The 18,604-nt window shown below is 36.9% G+C and overlaps 1 protein-coding gene across 1 annotated transcript in view; it reads left to right on the forward strand.

Moving 5' to 3' along the window:
* PRKCQ (protein kinase C theta) overlaps positions 1–18,604 on the forward strand; it is a 128,358-nt gene that overhangs the window by 34,693 nt on the left and 75,061 nt on the right. The window contains exon 11 of the mRNA XM_077758537.1: positions 2,979–3,152. Coding sequence (XP_077614663.1) covers positions 2,979–3,152 — 174 coding nt within the window. The remainder of the gene's footprint in view (positions 1–2,978; positions 3,153–18,604) is intronic.

The following is an 18,604-nucleotide window of genomic DNA, read 5'->3' on the forward strand; positions in this document are numbered from 1 at the left end:
ACAGAGGGTTGGGTTTTTTTGTTTGTTTGTTTGCTTGTTTTTGGTGGTTTATCTTTTGCTCCTTTCTCAGACTTAGCTGTTTTAGTTTGAATGCAATTTTTTTTCCTATCAAAAGTCTTCAGTCTTTGCTAGGACTAATGTCACAAAGTATCAAAGACTGAGTGGTTCAAACACCAGACATTTGTTTTCTTATCATTCTGAAGGTTGGAAGTCTGAGACCTAGGTGTCATAGGGTTATTTCTTCTGAGGTCTCTCTCCTTGGCTTGTAAATGGTCATCTTTCCCCTGTGTCCTCACATGGTCATCCCTCTGTGTGTATCTGTGTCCTAATCTTCTCAGCTTATAAGGACACTATCCTCCCCACTACCCTCCCCACACCCCCAGGGAACTTATTTTAACTTTATTACCTCTGCAACGACCTAGCTCCAAATATAGTCACATTCTGAGGTACTAGGGTTCAGGGCTTTGGCTTGTACATTTTTTGGAGGGAGCACAGTTCAGTGCATAACAAGGCTGTAGCTTGAGAGCCATGAGAAAAGTTTCAGGGGGGAAAGTCCCTCCTCTAAATTCTTCCTGCCACACACTCAAGTTATGGGCTGCCTCTGTCAGTCACAGAAGACCAGAGGAAAAGGAGGAAGATGACATAATTTAACAATCAACTGTCAGTGATAGAAAATAACGGTCGAGCTTGCGAACATCAAGACGGATGCGATGGAGCATAAGCCTTGGGGTTATTCTAGATGCCAAGGATATCTACTGCATTAATTGCCCTCTTTATTGTTTTATATTCTTGGATTAAACCCCTAGGAAAATTTTAGCCAGAGACTACTGCTCTATGAATCAGTGCATCCAAAGCCAGCATTATGCTCTGCACCTGCTCACCACACTTTGGCTGGGAAACTCACCCAGCTTATTTAATGGTAAACTAGAATGCAAATAAGCAGCACCACAGCCGAATGAAATTATGCAGCAATTGGCTTTGGATTTAAACACCAGCGCATTGCTCTTGGCAAAATCTATTCTGCCCTGCAAACTCGCTGATACCCATTAATTCTTTTAGTTCATTTCCGCAATAATATGAAACACAGCAGGCTCATTTGGTGTTAATCTGTGTAATAGGCAATTTTACAGCCAGTCTTCATTATAATTTAGCATCAATTAATGTGCAATTATAATCTGTTACCAAAAATTGAAAGCCCATTATAGAGATGGAAATTGCCTTTTCAGCTTCTTCATTTATGGCTGGTTTGGGGATGTTTTATTGAAAGAAACAATTACCGAAAGAGTACTTTTAATTGTTAATGAAATGTTTATCTTTCTTTGTTCCCATGTGTGCTTCTATATTCGAACAAGGTTAATAAGAAAGACATTAAGTTAAACCTACAAGCCTTAGTAAAATATCCTCAAAAGACACTGAGAGCCTCAGGTATCCTCTGCTCTATGTCCAAAACAGTACGTTTTCACCATCAGGACCCTGAGTCCCTATAGACTGAAGATGATGGGACCATGGGGCCCCTGGAGAGGAGGATAAAGCACCGAAGCAAAATGTGGAGCCATATTTCCCTTTCTCACAACATTAAGAATACTCCAGAATTTGTTTTTCTTCTTTCTTTTGGCTTTATATAGGAAGTACGGTTTCTCAACAAAATGGTAGCCTCTATATTCTTATTCTCAATTTACGTTGCAGCCCAGAAAAAAAAATAGCATTGTTTTCTGGGGATATGCACATCATTCATTTACCTGCATTCTCATAAGTTCTATGCCCTCTGTCAAGTCAGCTACCCCAAAGCTATATATCTGCACCATATTATTTTAAACATAGACACATGCATTTTCAGGACTGGTTGAGTGTCATTGACTTTGACATTCCCTAAAAGTCAAGAAGCAAATGACAAGTATTCTTAATAACTGTCATTTAGAGAGCATTTTATAGTTTCCAAATCACTTTCCCATGTGGTAGCCATTTGCTTTTCACAATGGTCCTGCAAGTTAGAGAATGTCATGACAATTATCTCTTTTACACATTAGGAAACTGAAGCCCGGAGAGGTTAATTGGTTTGTCCACATCCCCGCAGCCAGTAAATGTCTGCAAAAAGAGACCCATGCTGGAGTTTTCTATTTCCAAATGCCATGTCCTCACAACTGTCAGTCGTCTGCTGCTGCATCATTTGCAAAGTCAAAAGTTGTAGAAACTCCCCAGTATATGCCATCTGGTGTCCTTTCATATAAGAGTCATGAAATCAAGTAGAAAAAGTAAATTTGGAGTTCGATTTTTCCACTGAGTAGCTCCATGCATTTGAGCAAGTGAAGTTACTCTTTGAAGTTAGTTTCTTTTTATTATTACTACCTGCCTTGCAGAGAGCTCTGAGCTAAGAATAAGATTGCACATGTGAAGTGTAGCAGAGTGTGTAACACACAGTAGGTCCTAAAAATGGCACTAGGTCTATGCCATCAGATGAAATGCTATACACTCTTGAGGCACGTGAGGAAAGCTGTATTCCCCTTGTATTATATTTTCACCCTGAAAAACTGGGTAAAACTCAGAGCTAAGTTTTATGCTCATTTGCCCTGATGTTTCAAGTATAATCACATCCTCCTCTCTGCTACTCGCTGCTGCTTCCTTCAGTATGCACTTAGCATCTGGGAATTCATATTATAAATGTCCTCAGGTCCCTGGGAAGATGGGTTATACTTCTTTACACAGAAATTTTTCAGGGCCCGAAAATAACCCATCCAATTGTATAGTAGTTTTGTGCAACCCTTTCAAAGTTACAAAGCAAGTATGAAACTCCTAAGTAATAGCCCAGATCAGTGAAGTGCTCTATTTTGTCCCTGTAAAGGGGATAGAGGGGGATTGGAGAAGAAATCCTCTTTATTTCATTTATTTCACCCAACACAGATCTCTCTCGGGACATGGTGTGTTCTTTAATGAGTGAGACCAAATTCTAAAATAAAGTTACTTCTTACCTTTGCTCCTAGGTCTTCCTAGCAGAGTTCAAGAAAACTAATCAGTTTTTTGCAATAAAAGCCTTAAAGAAAGATGTGGTTTTGATGGACGATGATGTTGAATGCACAATGGTAGAGAAGAGAGTTCTCTCCTTGGCCTGGGAGCATCCGTTCTTAACGCACATGTTCTGTACATTCCAGACCAAGGTAAGTCTTCTGCTCAACCTTCATCCACCTCTCGCCCAGCAAATGCGCCTGTCTACGCCCGGGGTGGGGGTGGGTGCCCTCATTGGGAGGCATGGGGAATTGTCTCCATAGTTTTACCTTTCAGCTCACCTTCCATCTGTCCAAACAAATTTCTCCTTCTCCAAACACCAGTGAGATACTGTTTTGAATTTTTTAAAACATAGTCTGTTAAGAAGGAAGTTGACTATTGGGTTTGTCTATTCGCTTGATTTTTAGAATTTGGTTTAACTCCTATAACCACCAGGATTCTAGGCAGCCTGTGACTTGCTTGACAAAGCAGTGCTTTGTGAGGGAGAAAGACGTGACGCTTGTTTATTCAGCTACCCTGTGTGTGTTTGAAGAGACAAAAGTTGGACAGTAGATCACAATGCGTGTGCACTATTATTTTCCTATATGCGGCCACAGAGAAGCAGCCTGTACAGTGGGCCTATCCATGAGTGAGGGCTGAGCAGTGAAGTAAAAGAGTGCATTTTGTCAGAAGGCTCTTATTCTGGAAGGATTCTCTTCCTGTTCTCCTTATGCCTTAAAAAAAAAAAAATGCAGGTACCTGGGTGGCTCAGTTGGTTAAGCGACCAACTTTAGCTCAGGTCATGATCTCATGGTTCATGGGTTCAAGCCCTGTGTCGGGCTCTGTGCTGACAGCTCAGAGCCTGGAGCCTGCTTTGGATTCTGTGTCTCCCTCTCTCTCTGCCCCTCCCCGCTCATGCTCTGTCTCTCCCTCTCTCTCTCAAAAGTGAAAAACGTTAAAATTTTTTTAAAACTTCAATTGCCTTTTTTTCAGACCAAAAACTATTCAGGATCATTTTAGAAAATTTGGAAAATGCTTCACAGTTAATGAGTAAAATCATTTATAATCTCACCACCTACGTATACTCATTATTAATACTTCGAAGTTTAACCTTCTAGACTTTTCACTCACTGGATTTTGTAAAATTAAAAATAGAAATGGGGGTACTTGGGGGGCACCTGGGTGGCTTAGTCGGTTAAGCGTCCGACTTTCGCTTAGGTCATGATCTCGCAGTTCGTGGGTTCGAGCCCCACGTCGGGCTCTGTGCTGACTGCCGGCTCAGAGCCTGGAGCCTGTTTCAGTCTGTGACTCCCTCTCTCTCTGACCCTCCCCTGCTCACGCTGTCTCTCTCTCTCTCTCTCCTAGAAATAAATAAAACATTTAAAAAAAATTAAAAAAAAAAAAGAAATGGGGGTACCTGGGTGGTTCAGTCAGTTAAGCGTCCAACTTCAGCTCAGGTCATGATCTCATGGTTCATGCGTCCGAGCCCCACATCAGGCTCTCTACTGTCAGCACAGAGCCCACTTCAGATCCTCTGTCTCTTTTCCTCCGTTTCCCTCCTCCTTACCTGCTCCGTCTCTCAAAAATAACAAATTAAAACATTTTTTAAAAATAGAAACCCATTGTAAATACTTACTGTTCTGCAGCTGGTGTTTCAACACTCTCTCATATACATTTCCTCATATCTATGACTATTTCACAACATGATTTATCTAACTAGAACATTTCTAACTTTCTATTCTGATTTAAATAACAGTAAAGTGAACATCCTTGTAGATCAGTCTTCATGCACAAGCATTATGATTTTCTTTTCCTTTTTTCTCCTCTCCTTCACACTCTCCGCACTGTATGTGGTCTAGAATAATAAGCAGAGCCATGTGGGACTGTGTGGTTAAAACCCAAAGAGCATGAAGGCTTTATTCTCTTATTCCATTTCAAGCCTGCATGATAATGTTCCACCTTAATGTTGGTATGAGTAACAGGCCTCTAGGCTGCCTCAGTCACAGAAAGCAATAGTGAGGAAACCACGGGAATCTGTCAGAAAATGTAGATGGCAACTAAGCCTTTTATCACTACTTCTGCAGCCCCCAGTAGATTCTCAACAAACGTTTAATGAAGGAATAAATGCATAAATACACTTAGATAAGAAAAAGAGAAACCAGATGTTGTTTTAAAGAGTACTTAATAATCATATATAGTATCCAAAGCACCACAGAGGATATGGAAAAATATAATATAGTTCCTGACCTCAAGAATTTCATACTATAGGGGCGCCTGGGTGGCTTAGTCGGTTAAGCATCCGACTTTCGCTTAGGTCATGATCTCACGGTTCGTGGGTTTGAGCCCCGCGTCGGGCTCTGTGCTGACTGCCAGCTCAGAGCCTGGAGCCTGTTTCCGTCTGTGACTCCCTCTCTCTCTGACCCTCCCCTGCTCACGCTGTCTCTCTCTCTCTCCTAGAAATAAATAAAACATAAAAAAAAAAGCATTGCAAAAAAGAATTTCATACTATAATACTAAAGGGGATGAGTGATACTCCTACCAGTGCTGAGTGATATGAAACTGCAGAGTGCAGACTCTACATTCCAGAGCTGAGAGAAATGAGAAATTAGAATATCAGTAGGCAGAAAAGGTCTTGGGCAGTAGAGAGGTGGTTGACTTCAGAAGAAGTATGAAGGAAGGGAGGGATCATAAGGTATTTAAGAGAAGGTGGGCTCATTTTCTGCAGCAAGAAGGCATTTGGAAGTTCTGATAATGAGTTAGGTTCTCTCCCAGAAATGTCCTCCTGGAGATCATAAGTATCTGTCCATATGTTACCAAAATGCAAGGTGAGGGGCTTTGCTGTGCATTCCTCGTCTGCATTCCAGATTTTCTGTGCATCCAGGGATGCCTGATCTCACTTTTTCTCTTGGAAATATTGTAAGGCTTGTATCAGACTACTAAATATACTTAAGACCAGGCTTCTAAGAGCATGATGTAATTACATTTCATCTGGTACTTTCTCCCAGCTGTGCCTGTGTGTACACACACATATACATGTACACACACACACACACTTATATATATATATTTGTATGTGTGATGGTTTTTGTATCTTCTAGGAAAAGCTCTTCTGAATGCTGCTCTGTAGAAAATGCAGAAATCTCCTTCTTGTGCTGGTCTGTCAGAGCTTCAGGCAGTGTTTGCTCCTTTTTATCTCACAGGAGACGCTCTTAAAGTTCCATTCAGCTGTAATGTTTTACCAAAACCAGAGAAGTCAGTGCATGAGGAAGAGTGGCAGAGAATGTGTACATCAAATGTAAAAATGACTGGCTCGCTCCTTAGGCTTCAAGGAATGGGTGCTTTCTCATTTCTAAGAAATAAGAGACTGGAAGGTGGGGGGGGGGCGGGNCCAGGGACACTGAGTTGTTTTTGAGATGTTCTGATTTATTATTCACATCTTGCATGTCAAACAAAATAACCAATTAAATGCCACAGGTGAACATAAAAAGGAATAATTGAATGATTTGCTGTGGGAACATTTTGGAAATTGCCTTTCTTGAGGGAATGACAGTTACCTTCGCACACTAGTGTAGATATTAGGTAACATAAATGAACTATTGACTCTTCTGGAGAATTGTTATTTTTAGAAGTCATTCATTGGCTTTCTACCTACAAAGAGCCCAGCTGTTGAGTGTCGATTTTTCAGGAGATTCTAAAGACAGCTATTCACTTATTTATTATTGTTTTATTGAAGTATAACTGGCATGCAATATTCTATTAGTCTCAAGTGTATATCATAGTGATTCAATATTTTTATATATTACAAAATGATCCTCATAAGTCTAGTTAGCATCTGTCACCGTACAAAGTTATTATAATATTATTAACTATATTTTTCTATGCTAAATGTTACATCCCCATGACTGACTGACTTTATAACTGGAAGTTTGTGTCTCTTAATACCCTTTACCTATTTCTACTCACCTCCCCCAACCCCTCCCCACTCAGATAACTCACAATTTGCTTCCTGTATCTGTGTCACTTTCTGTTTTGTTTTATTTTATTAGATTCTATATATAAGTGAGATCATAGAATATTTGTCTTTCTCTGACTTATAGCATAATACCCTCTAGGTTCACCCACCTTGTCACAGATAGCAACATTTCACTTGTTTTTACAGCTGAGAAATGTTCTGGTGTGTGTGTGTGTGTGTGTGTGATAGATGGTAGATAGATAGATGATAGATAATCTCACATATTCTCTATCCATTTATCTATCAATGGATACTTAGGTGGCTTCTATATCTTGGTTATTGTAAATAATGCTGTAATGGACATAAGGTGTGTATGTTTCTTCAAATTGGTGTTTTTATTTTCTTTGGATAAATATCCAGGAGTGTAATTGCTGGATCATTTGGTGGTTCTATTCTTAACTTTCTGAGGAACCTCCATACTGTTTTCCATAGTGGCTGCACCAATTTACATTCCGCCAATGTGCACNATTAACTATATTTTTCTATGCTAAATGTTACATCCCCATGACTGACTGACTTTATAACTGGAAGTTTGTGTCTCTTAATACCCTTTACCTATTTCTACTCACCTCCCCCAACCCCTCCCCACTCAGATAACTCACAATTTGCTTCCTGTATCTGTGTCACTTTCTGTTTTGTTTTATTTTATTAGATTCTATATATAAGTGAGATCATAGAATATTTGTCTTTCTCTGACTTATAGCATAATACCCTCTAGGTTCACCCACCTTGTCACAGATAGCAACATTTCACTTGTTTTTACAGCTGAGAAATGTTCTGGTGTGTGTGTGTGTGTGTGTGTGTGTGTGTGTGAGATAGATGATAGATAATCTCACATATTCTCTATCCATTTATCTATCAATGGATACTTAGGTGGCTTCTATATCTTGGTTATTGTAAATAATGCTGTAATGGACATAAGGTGTGTATGTTTCTTCAAATTGGTGTTTTTATTTTCTTTGGATAAATATCCAGGAGTGTAATTGCTGGATCATTTGGTGGTTCTATTCTTAACTTTCTGAGGAACCTCCATACTGTTTTCCATAGTGGCTGCACCAATTTACATTCCGCCAATGTGCACGAGGGTTCTTTCCTTTTTTCCACATCCTCACCAATACCTGTTGCTTTTTGCCTTTTTGATAGTAGCCAATCTGACAAATGTGAGTTGATTTTCATTTGTGATTTTGATTTGTATTTCCCTGGTAATTAGTGATGTTGAAAATCTTTTCACATACCTATTGGCCATCTGTATGTCTTCTTTGGGGAAATGTTTATTCAAGACCTATGCCCGTTTTTTTAATCCATTTGTTTGGAGGGCATTTAATAATAAATTGTATAAGTTTTTGTATATTCTGGATATTAACACCTTATCAGATGTATAATTTTCAAATATCCTCTCCCATTCAGTAGTGTTGCTTTTTTAATTTGTTGATGGTTTCCTTCACTGTACAAATTCTTTTTTAGTTTGATGTAATCCCATTTGTTTATTTTAGCTTTTGTTGCCCTGGCCTGATGACACTGGTCAAAAAATATATATCTCTAAGATACATGTCAAAGAGCTTATTGCCTATGTTCTTGTGTAAGAGTTTTACAGTTGCAGGTGTTATGTTCAAGCCCTTAATCCATTTTGAGTTTATTTTTCTATATAGTGCAAGATAGTGGTCCAGTTTTCCCAACAGTATTTATTGAAGGCACTGTGTTTCCCCCTGTGTATTTTTGCTTCATTAGTCATAGATTAATTGACCATAAGTATGTGAATTTATACCTGGGATCTCTGTTCTATTCTCTTGATTTATGTGTCTGTTTTGGGCCAGTACCATGCTGTTTTGATTATGATAGCTTTGTAATATAATTTGAAATCTGGGATTGTGATACCTCCAGCTTTGTTCTTCTTTCTCAAGATTGCTTTGGATATTTGGAGTTTTTTGTGCTTCCATACAAATTTCAGAATTTTTGGTTCTAGTTCTGTGAAAAATACCATTGATATTTTGATTGAGAGCGTATTGAATCTGTACATAGCTTGAGGTAGTATGTACATTTTAGCAATGTTAATAATTCTTCCAATTCATGAGCATGGTATGTCTTGCCATTTATTTGTATTTTCATCAATTTCTTTCACCAGTGTTTTATAGGTTTCAGAGTATAGGTTTTTCAACCTCCTTGATTAAATTTATTCCTAGGTCTTCTTTTTAATGCATTGTAAATGGGATTGCTTTCTTAATTTCTCTTTCTGATAGCTCCTTATTAGTATACAGTAACTAATACAACCAATTCCTATATGTTAATTTTGTATCTTGTGACTTTACTGAATTCATTCATTACATCTAATAGTTTCCTGGTGGAGTCTGCAGAGTTTTGTGTATATAGTATCTCATCTGCAAATCATGATGGTTTTACTCTTTTCAAATTTGGATACCTTTTATTTCTTTTTCTTGTCTTCTTGCTCTGCATAAGAGTTACAATACTATGATGAATAAAAGAAGTGTAAAATGGGTATCATTTTCTTATTCCGGATCTTAGAAGAAAAGCTTATAACTTTTTACCATTGAGTAGAATGTTAACTGTGGGTTTGTTATATATGGTTTTTATGTTGAGGCACATTACTTTTATATCCACATTGTTGATAATTTTTATCCCAAATGGATACTTTTATCCCAAAAGTATTAAATACTTTTTCTGCATCTATTGAGATAATCATGTGATTTTTTTTATCCTTTGTTTTGTTAATGTGTATCACATTGATTTATGGATGTTGAAGTATCCTTGCATCCCTGGAATAAATCCCAGTTGATTGTGGTGAGTGATCTTTTTACTGTGTTACTGAATTCAGTTTGATAAAATTTTGTTGAAGAGTTTTGAATCTGTATTCATCAGGGATATTTGTAATTTTCTCTGTGTGTGTATGTGTGTGTGTCTGTGGTAACTTTGTGTGGTTTTGGTTTCAGGGTAATGCTGGCCTTGTAAAATGAAGTGTTCCTTCTTCTTTGATTTCTTTTAAATAATTTGAGTTAGTATAGGTACTAACTTTTCTCTAATGTTTGGTCAAATTCACCAGCCATCTGGTCTTGGATTGGTATTTTGGGGGAGTTTTTAAATTATTGATTCATCATTACTTAAAATCAGTCTATTTAGATTTTCTCTATCTTCCTGATTTGGTCTTCAGAATGTTGTATGTTTCTGGGAACTCATCCATTTCTTCTAGGTTTTTTCAATCTGTCGGTGTACAGTTCTTCATAGTACTCTCTCATGATCCTTTGTATTCTTGTGGTCAGTTGTAACTTCTCTCATTTCTGATTTTATTTTGGCCCCTCAATTCTTTCTTGATGAGTCTGACCAGAGGATATCAATTTTCTTTATCTTTTCAAAGAACCAGATTTTAGTTTCTTTAATCTTTTCTATAGTTTTTTTAAGCCTCCATTCATTTCCATTCTGATCTTTATTTAAGTTCCTTCCTTCTGCTAACTTCGGGTTTTACTTTTTTTCTAGTTCCTTTATGTGTGAAGTTAAATTATTTATTTTTGACTTTTTATTGTTTCTTAAAGTAGTTTCTTGAAGTATTACTATAATCTTGTTTCTTAAAGTAGTTTTGTATTACTATGAACTTTTCTCTTATAATTTCTTTGTGGGGGGGAGGGGATCCCATAGATTTTGGTAAGTTGTTTTTCCACTTTCATTTGTTTCCAGGAAGTTTTTATTTCCTCTTTCATTTCTTTGTTAACCCATTGGTTGTTTAATAGCATGTTGTTTGGTGACCCTATTTTGTATGTCTTCCACTTTCCTTCTGTAATTGCTTTCTAGTTTTATACTGTTTTGCTGGAAAAGACACTTGATATAATTTCATTGTTCTTGAATTTGTTGAGATTTCTTTGTGGCCAAACATGTGATTTGTCCTGTAGAATTTTCCATGTACACTTGAAAATAATGTATGTTCTGTTGGTTTTAGATTAAATTTTCTATATTAGCAATTAAGTCCATCTGGTCTAATGTGTTTCATTTAATGCCAATGTTTTCTTATTACTTTTCTGTCTAGATGATGTCTCTATTGATGCCAGAGGTGTATTAAAGTCTCCATATTGTATTGTTATCAATTTATTGCTATCAATTTCTCCCTTATATTTTGTTAATATTTACTTATTACACATAGATGCTTTTTTGTTGGGTGCATAAATATTTGTGAATGTTATATCCTCTTCTTCAATTGATCCTTTTATTTTTAGGTAAAGGTGTGTGTGTGTGTGTGTGTGTGTGTGTGTGTGTGTGTAACAGTGTTTCAAGTCTGTTTTGACTGATAGAAATATTGCTCCATGCCTTCACTTTCAGTCTGTATGTCTTTAAATCTGAAGTGAGTTTCTTGTAGGCAGCACATAGGTGGTTCTTCTTTTTTTTTTAATCCATTCACCTATCCTATGTCTATTGATTAGAGCATTTAGACCATTTAAATTTAAATTAATTATTGATGGATATGTACTTCTATTTTGTTGATTGTTTTATGGTTGCTTTTGCAGCTCTCTTTTTTCTTCTCTTGGTATCTTTCCTTGTGATTTGATGGTTTTACTTAGTGTTATGTTTGGGTTCTTTTCTCTTTGCTTTGTGTATATCTACTGTAGATTTTTGGCTTCCCAGTACCAAGATGGATGGATGGATAGGTGTGTGTGTGTGTGTGTGTGTGTGTGTGTGTACACAAATACAAAGGTGTTACAACGTTATTAACTATATTCCCTATACTGAACTTTTGTTCTCTGTGACATACCTATTTTATACCTGGAAGTTTATACTTCTTAATCTCCTTCACCTATTTTGCCCATCCATACAAATCTTCACCTGAGGCAACTACCAGTTTGTTCTATGCATGAGTCCCCTTCTGTTGTTAGTTTTCTTTTTAGTATTCTGCATAAAAGTAAAATCATATAGTAGTTGTCTTTCTCTGACTTCTTTCACTCACCCTAATATCCTCTAGCTCCATCCATGTTGTTGCAAATGGCAAGATAGATATATATAGATATATGGATATAGATATATAGATACATATCATACAAATATCAGCCAAATACACACACACTCTCCACTTCTTTAGTATTTATCTGTTGATAGACACTTAGGGAGCTTCCACATCTTTGCTATTGTAAATAACACTGCATTGAACATGGGGTGCATATATCTTTTTGCATTAGTGTTTTCATTTTCTTTGAGTAAATACTCAGAAGTAGAATTACAAAATTATATGGTACTTCTATTTTTAATGGGGGTGGGGTAGAAATCTCTATACTTTTCCATAATGGCTACACCAGTCTATGTTCCTGCGAATAGTACATGAGGGTTCCATTTTCTCCATATTCTCACCAACACTTGTTCTTTCTTATTTTAAATTTGACTATAGTTGACACACAATGTTACATTAGTTTTAGTTGTTATTTCTTATCTTTTTTTTTAACAAATAGTTTATTGTCAAATTAGTTTCCACATAACACCCAGTGCTCATCCCCACGATATTTCTTGTCTTTTTAATACTAGCAACTCTGACAGGTGTGAGGTGACTATCTCTGTGGTTTTGATTTGCACTTCCCTAATAATTAGCAATGCTGAGCATATTTTCATGTGTCAGCTGCCATCTGTTATGTTTTCTTTGGAAAATGTCTGTTCAAGTGCTCTGCCCATTTAACCAGATGTTTTTCTTGCTGTTGTTGTTGTTGTTGTTGTTTTGGTGTTGAGTTCTTTCTATAATTTGGAAAATAACCCCTTATTGAATAATCATTTGCAAATATCTTCTTCCACTTGGTAGGTTGCTTTTTTGTCTTCTTGATGGTTTCTTTCACTGTGCAAAAGTTTAATATTTGATGTGGTCTAAATATTTACCTTATGTTTCCTTTGACTAATGAGACATATCCAGAAAAATATTACTAAGGCTACTCTCCCAAGATTTTACTGCCTGTGTTTTTTCTTTAGGACTTCTTTGGTTTCAGGTATTGCAGTTAGATTTTAATCCATTAAAAATTTTTGTATGTGTCTATGACATTAAAAAGTGGTCTAGTTTCTTTATTTCATTTTTTTTTCACAGTCGTCCAGTTTTCCAAATACCATTTATTGAAGATATTCTATTTTCTCCCTTGCATTTTCATTCCACCTTTGTCACAGATCACTGACAATATAAGCATGAGTTTATTTCTGGTATTTCTATTCTGTTTCATTGACACAGGTGTCCAGCTTTGTGCTGGGACCACACTGCTTTGATTATTGTAGCTTTGTAGTATCGTTTGAGATCTGGGATTGTGTTACTTTTAGCCTTATCCCTCTCTCAAGATTGCACTGACTATTTGAGGTCTGTTGTGGTGCCATTCAAATTTACAACTATTTGTTGTAGTTCTGTGACTAATACTACTAATATTTTGATAGGGAATACAGTGGATTGTGGATTGATTTGGGGAGTATGGACATTTAGTCAGTATTCTTCCAATCCATGAGCATGGAGTATCTGTCTCTTCATTTATGTCATCTTCCATTCCTTTCATTAATGTCTTATAAGTTTTCAGAATTCATGTTTTTCTCCTCCCTGGTTAAATTTATTGCTAAATATTTTAAGCTTTTTGATGCAATTGTAACTGGGATTGTTTTCTTAATTCTTTTTTGTTAGCTCATTATTAGTGTATAAAAATACAACAGATTTCTGTATATTAATTTTATATTCTGGAACCTTACTGAATTCATTTATTCTATAGTCTTTTAGTGGAGTAATCGTGGCTTTCTATATATAGTATCATTCATTTTCAAATACTAATGGTTTTACTTGTACCTTACAATTTGGATGGCTTTCTTTATCTTATCTGTCTGCTGTGGCTAGGATTTCCAGTACTATGTTGGATAAAAATGGCAAAAATGAATATCCCTGTCTTGTTTCTGATTTTGTCTTAATCCTGATCACCACTGAGTACGACGTTAGCTGTGTGTCTGTCATACATGGTTTTTATTATGTTGGGATATATTCCCTCTAAATCTACTTTGTTGAGTTTTTATCATGAACAAGTGCTAAATTTTGTCAAATGCTTTTTCTGCAGCTGTTGAGATGATCATATGATTTTACCCTTTACTTTATTATCACATTGCTTTGTAGATGTCAAACTGTCTTGCATCTCTGGGATAGATCCCACTTGATCTTGCTGAATAACCCTTTCATATTGTTGGATTTGATTTGCTAATATTTTGTTGAAGATTTTTGGATCTATATTCACCAAAGATATTGCTCTTTAATTTCTTTTTTGTGGGTGTGGTTTCTTTGGTTTTGTGTAAGAGTTATGTTGGCCTTGAAGAGTAAATTTGGAAGTATTCTCCCTCTTCTGTTTTTTGAAATATTTTTAGAAAGATAAGTATTAACTCTTTAAGTATTTGGTAGGGGTGCTTGGGTGGCTCAGTCAGTTAAGCATGAGACTCTTGGTTTCAGCTCAGGCCATGATCTCATGGTTTCGTGGGTTCAAGCTCCACATCAGGCTCTGTGCTGACAGTGCAGAGCCTGCTTGGGATTATGCTCACTCTCTGCCTGTCCCCCACTCACACGGTCTCTCTCCCAAAATAAATAAACCTAAAAAAAATAAAAGTAAATAAATATTTGGTAGAACTTACCAGTGAAGCCAACTGGTCCTGGGCTTTTGTTTGCTGCAAGTTTTGATTACTGATCAGTTTCATTATTAGTAACTTGTATGTTCATATTTTGTGTATCTTCATGATTCAGTCTTGCAAAATTGTATGTTTATGGGAATTTTATCTGTCTCTTCCAGGTTGTCCAATTTATTGGCATATAATTTTGTGTAGCAGTCTCATAATACTATCTATTTCTGTGGTGTTGGACATACTTCTCTTTCATTTATAATTTTACTTCAGTCCTTTCCTTTTTTTTCTTGATGCAATTGACTAAATGTTTATCAATTTTATTTTTTCAAAGAACTATCACCTAGTTTTATTAATCCTTTCTATTGTGTTTTTAGTCTCTATTTCATTTATTGCCAATCTTATCTTTATTACTTATACCCTCTTACTAACTTTTGGCTTTGTTGGTTTACCTTTTTCTTATTTCCTTAGATGTAAAAGTATATTGTTTATTTGTTTTTTGTTTTTTTTGTTTCTTGAGGTATGCTTCTATCACCGTAAACTTCCCTCTTAGAAAAGCATTTGCTGTGTTCGAAAGATGGATTTTGAACCATTGTGTTTCCATTTTCATTTGTCTCCATGTATTTTGTTGAATATTCTCTTTGATTTATTCACTTACCCATTGGTTGTTTAGTAGCATGTTGTCTAGTTTCCAAGTGTTTGTGTTTTTTCACTTGTAATCAATTTTTAGTTACATGCTGTTGTTGTGGTCAAGAGAGATGTTTCATCTAATTTCCATATTCAAAATTTATTGGAACTTGTTTAATGGCCTTACATGTCATTTATTCTGGAGAATCTTCCATGTGCACTTGAAAAGATTGTGTATTCTGTCCTTTTGAACAAACTGTTCTCTTTATTAAGTTGATCTCCTCAAATGTGTTATTCAAAGCCACTATTTTCTTATATTATGTGTGGATATTATATTAAGTGTCCATTTATGTGTCCATTTATGTAAGTGCGTATTCAAATCCCATATTATTATTGTATTACTTTCAATTTGTTCCTTTATGTCTGTTAATATTTATGAGCTTCTATGTTGGGTGTATAAATATCTATGTTGGGTTATATCCTCTTGTGGATTGATACCTTTATAATTATGTAATGTCCTGTGTTGTCTCTTTTTTTTTTTTAATATTTTTTTATTTATTTCTAGGAGAGAGAGAGAGAGAGAGAGAGACAGCATGAGCAGGGGAGGGTCAGAGACAGAGGGAGACACAGACTCTGAAATTGGCTCCAGGCTCTGAGCTGGCAGGCAGCACAGAGCCCGACGCGGGGCTCGAACCCACGAACCGTGAGATCATGACCCAAGCGAAAATCGGACGCTCAACCGACTAAGCCACCCAGGCGCCCCCTGTGTTGTCTCTTATTAGTCTTTGATTTAAAGTCTATTTTAACATAGGGGAAAGAAGGAAAAATAATATGAAAACAGGGAGGCAAACCATAAGAGTCTTAAATACAGAGAACAAACTGAGGGTTGTGAGAGCAGGTGGGCGGAGGAGTGGGCTAAATGCGTGATGGGCATTAAGGAGGGCACTTGTTGGCATGAGCACTGGGTGTTATATGTAAGTGATGAATCACTGGGTTCTACTTCTGAAACTAATGCTACATTGTATGTTAACTAACTTGAATGTAGGAAAAAAAATTTAGAAAATAAAAGTCTCTTTTATCTGATATAAGTATGGCTACCCCAGCTTTCTCTTTGTTTGCATTTGCATGGAATATCCTTTTCCATCCCTTCACTTTGTCTATATGTGTCTTTAGGTGGAAATAATGCTCTTGTAGGCAGCTAACAGATGTGTCTTGCTTTTTTTGTTTTGTTTTGTTTTGTTTTGTTTTTAATTCATTCAGTCACCCATTCTCTTGATTGCTGTATTCAGTCCATTTACATTTAAAGTAATTATTAACATGTGTACTTATTGCCACTTTCCTCAATGTTTTGATTTTTTTGTTAAATCTTTTCTTGCTCTGAGTTTTTTGATTTGCTGACTTTAGTACTATACTTGGATTCCTCTCTATTTTTTGTGTGTTTCTATTACAGGTTTATCATTTGGGTATATCATGAGGTCCTTCTATAACATTCTTCATTATAACATAATATAGCAGTCTTTATTGTTGATGGGCACTTAACTTCAAACATACTTAAACCACTACCTTCCCCCCCCATTTTATGCATATGATGTCATGTTTTACATCTTTTCGTTTTGTGAATTTCTTATCTAATTTCTGAAGATAAAATTAATTTTCTTTTAATGTTCATACTGGATTTATATGACTGATCTACTACCTGTACTATATATTTGCTTTTACCATTGAAATTTCCCTTTCATAAATTTCTTACTAGTAGTTATAGCCTTTACCTTTTTGCTTAAGGAACACCCTTAAACATCTCCTGTAAGGCTGGTTTAGTGGTGAAGTCCTTTAAGTTTTGTCTGGGAAACTATCTCTTCTTCAATTCTGAATAACCTTGCAAGGAAGAGTATTCTCGAATGTAGGCTTTTGACCTTCAGAACTTTCGACACATCATGCTACTTCTTTCTGGTCTATGAAGTTTCTGTTGAAAAATCAACTGATAGCTTCAAGTGGCTTCTCTTATGTTAACTATTTGCTTTTCTCTTGCTGCTTTTAAGATTCTCTTTATCTTTAATCTTTGAAATTTTAATTATTATGTGCCTTGGTGTGAATCTTCTCAGGTTCTTCTTGTTTGGGTCTTACTGTACTTCCTGGACATCTGTTTCCTTTCCCAGGTTATGGCACTTTTTCATTATTGTTTCTTCAGATATGTATTCTGCTTCTTTCTTCTCCTTCTTGGTCCTTATAATATGATTGTTAGTATACTTTATGTTGTTCAATAGGTCTCTTAACCTAGTCTCATTTTTAATTTTTTTTTCTTTTTGCTATTCAGCTTGGATGCTTTCCACTACCCTGTCTTCCAGATCCTTGATTTGTTCTTCTGTATTATCTAATCAGTGTTGATTCTGTCTAGTGCATTTTGCATTCCAGTTATTGTATTCTTCATCTCTGCTTGGTTCTTTTTTTCATATTTTCCAACTCTGTTAAAGTTCTTGGTTCATCTATTCTTCTCTAGTCCAGTGAGCATCTTTGTGATATTACTTCTAACTCTTTATCAAAAAGATTTCTTATCTCTGTTTCATTTAGTTATTTTCTGAGCTTTTGCTTTGTTCTTTCACTTGGAACATATTCCTCTGTCTTCTCATTTTGTCTGACTCTGTGGGTTTGTTTCTAAGTATTAGGCAAGTCTGCTGTGTCTCCTGATCTTAGAGAAGTGGTGGTCTTATATAGGCATCCTCTGAAGCCCAGTAGCACAATCCTTTGTTGTTGTCTAGAACCAGGGAGTCCTAGGGGGCCCCTCTGTGGGCTACATGCACCCTCCTCTTGTGCTGATCCAAAACTGCTGCTGGCACTGTGGGTGATGGGCCCTCAGCCCACATATCAGCAGTGACAGGCAATGACTGATGCAGGAGCACTGGTAGGCAGGACTAACTCTTGGCATGGCAGGCTGAGAGGCCCAGCTGCTGCTACTGCAGGTGCATATGGGTGTGGCTAGCCCTACCACAGCCAGTTGAGAGGCCTACTGCAAGCACTAAGGGTGTACCGGTGGCCAAGGATGCCCCCTATGCTGAAGAAGCCACCTTGCAGAGTCATCAGTCTTTGCCAAGGCTGTCTGCCTGGTGTGGAAAGATATAGTCACTCTGGGGATAAGACAGTCCTGACAAAGGCTCCCCACCAAGTGTGGCTGGGTGAGAGCTGCTTTGGATGGGGTGTCTGCTAGGGCAGATGTATTGGATGGGGCAAGTCTGAGTGGGGTGAGCATTTCCTAGCAAGGTTCAGAACTGGCTCCTATAAGTGTCTGGCTAGTTAGGCTGAAGGAAAGCAAGGAAAATGGTGCCTGCCAGGATTCCTCCTTCTGGAGAAAGCTCCCACAGATCCTTCCCCCCGCCCCCCAGCATATGTTCTAAA

The sequence above is a fragment of the Crocuta crocuta genome, unplaced genomic scaffold, assembly GCF_008692635.1.
Source record: "Crocuta crocuta isolate KB4526 unplaced genomic scaffold, BGI_CrCroc_1.0 scaffold32, whole genome shotgun sequence".
Taxonomy (NCBI): Eukaryota; Metazoa; Chordata; class Mammalia; order Carnivora; family Hyaenidae; genus Crocuta; species Crocuta crocuta.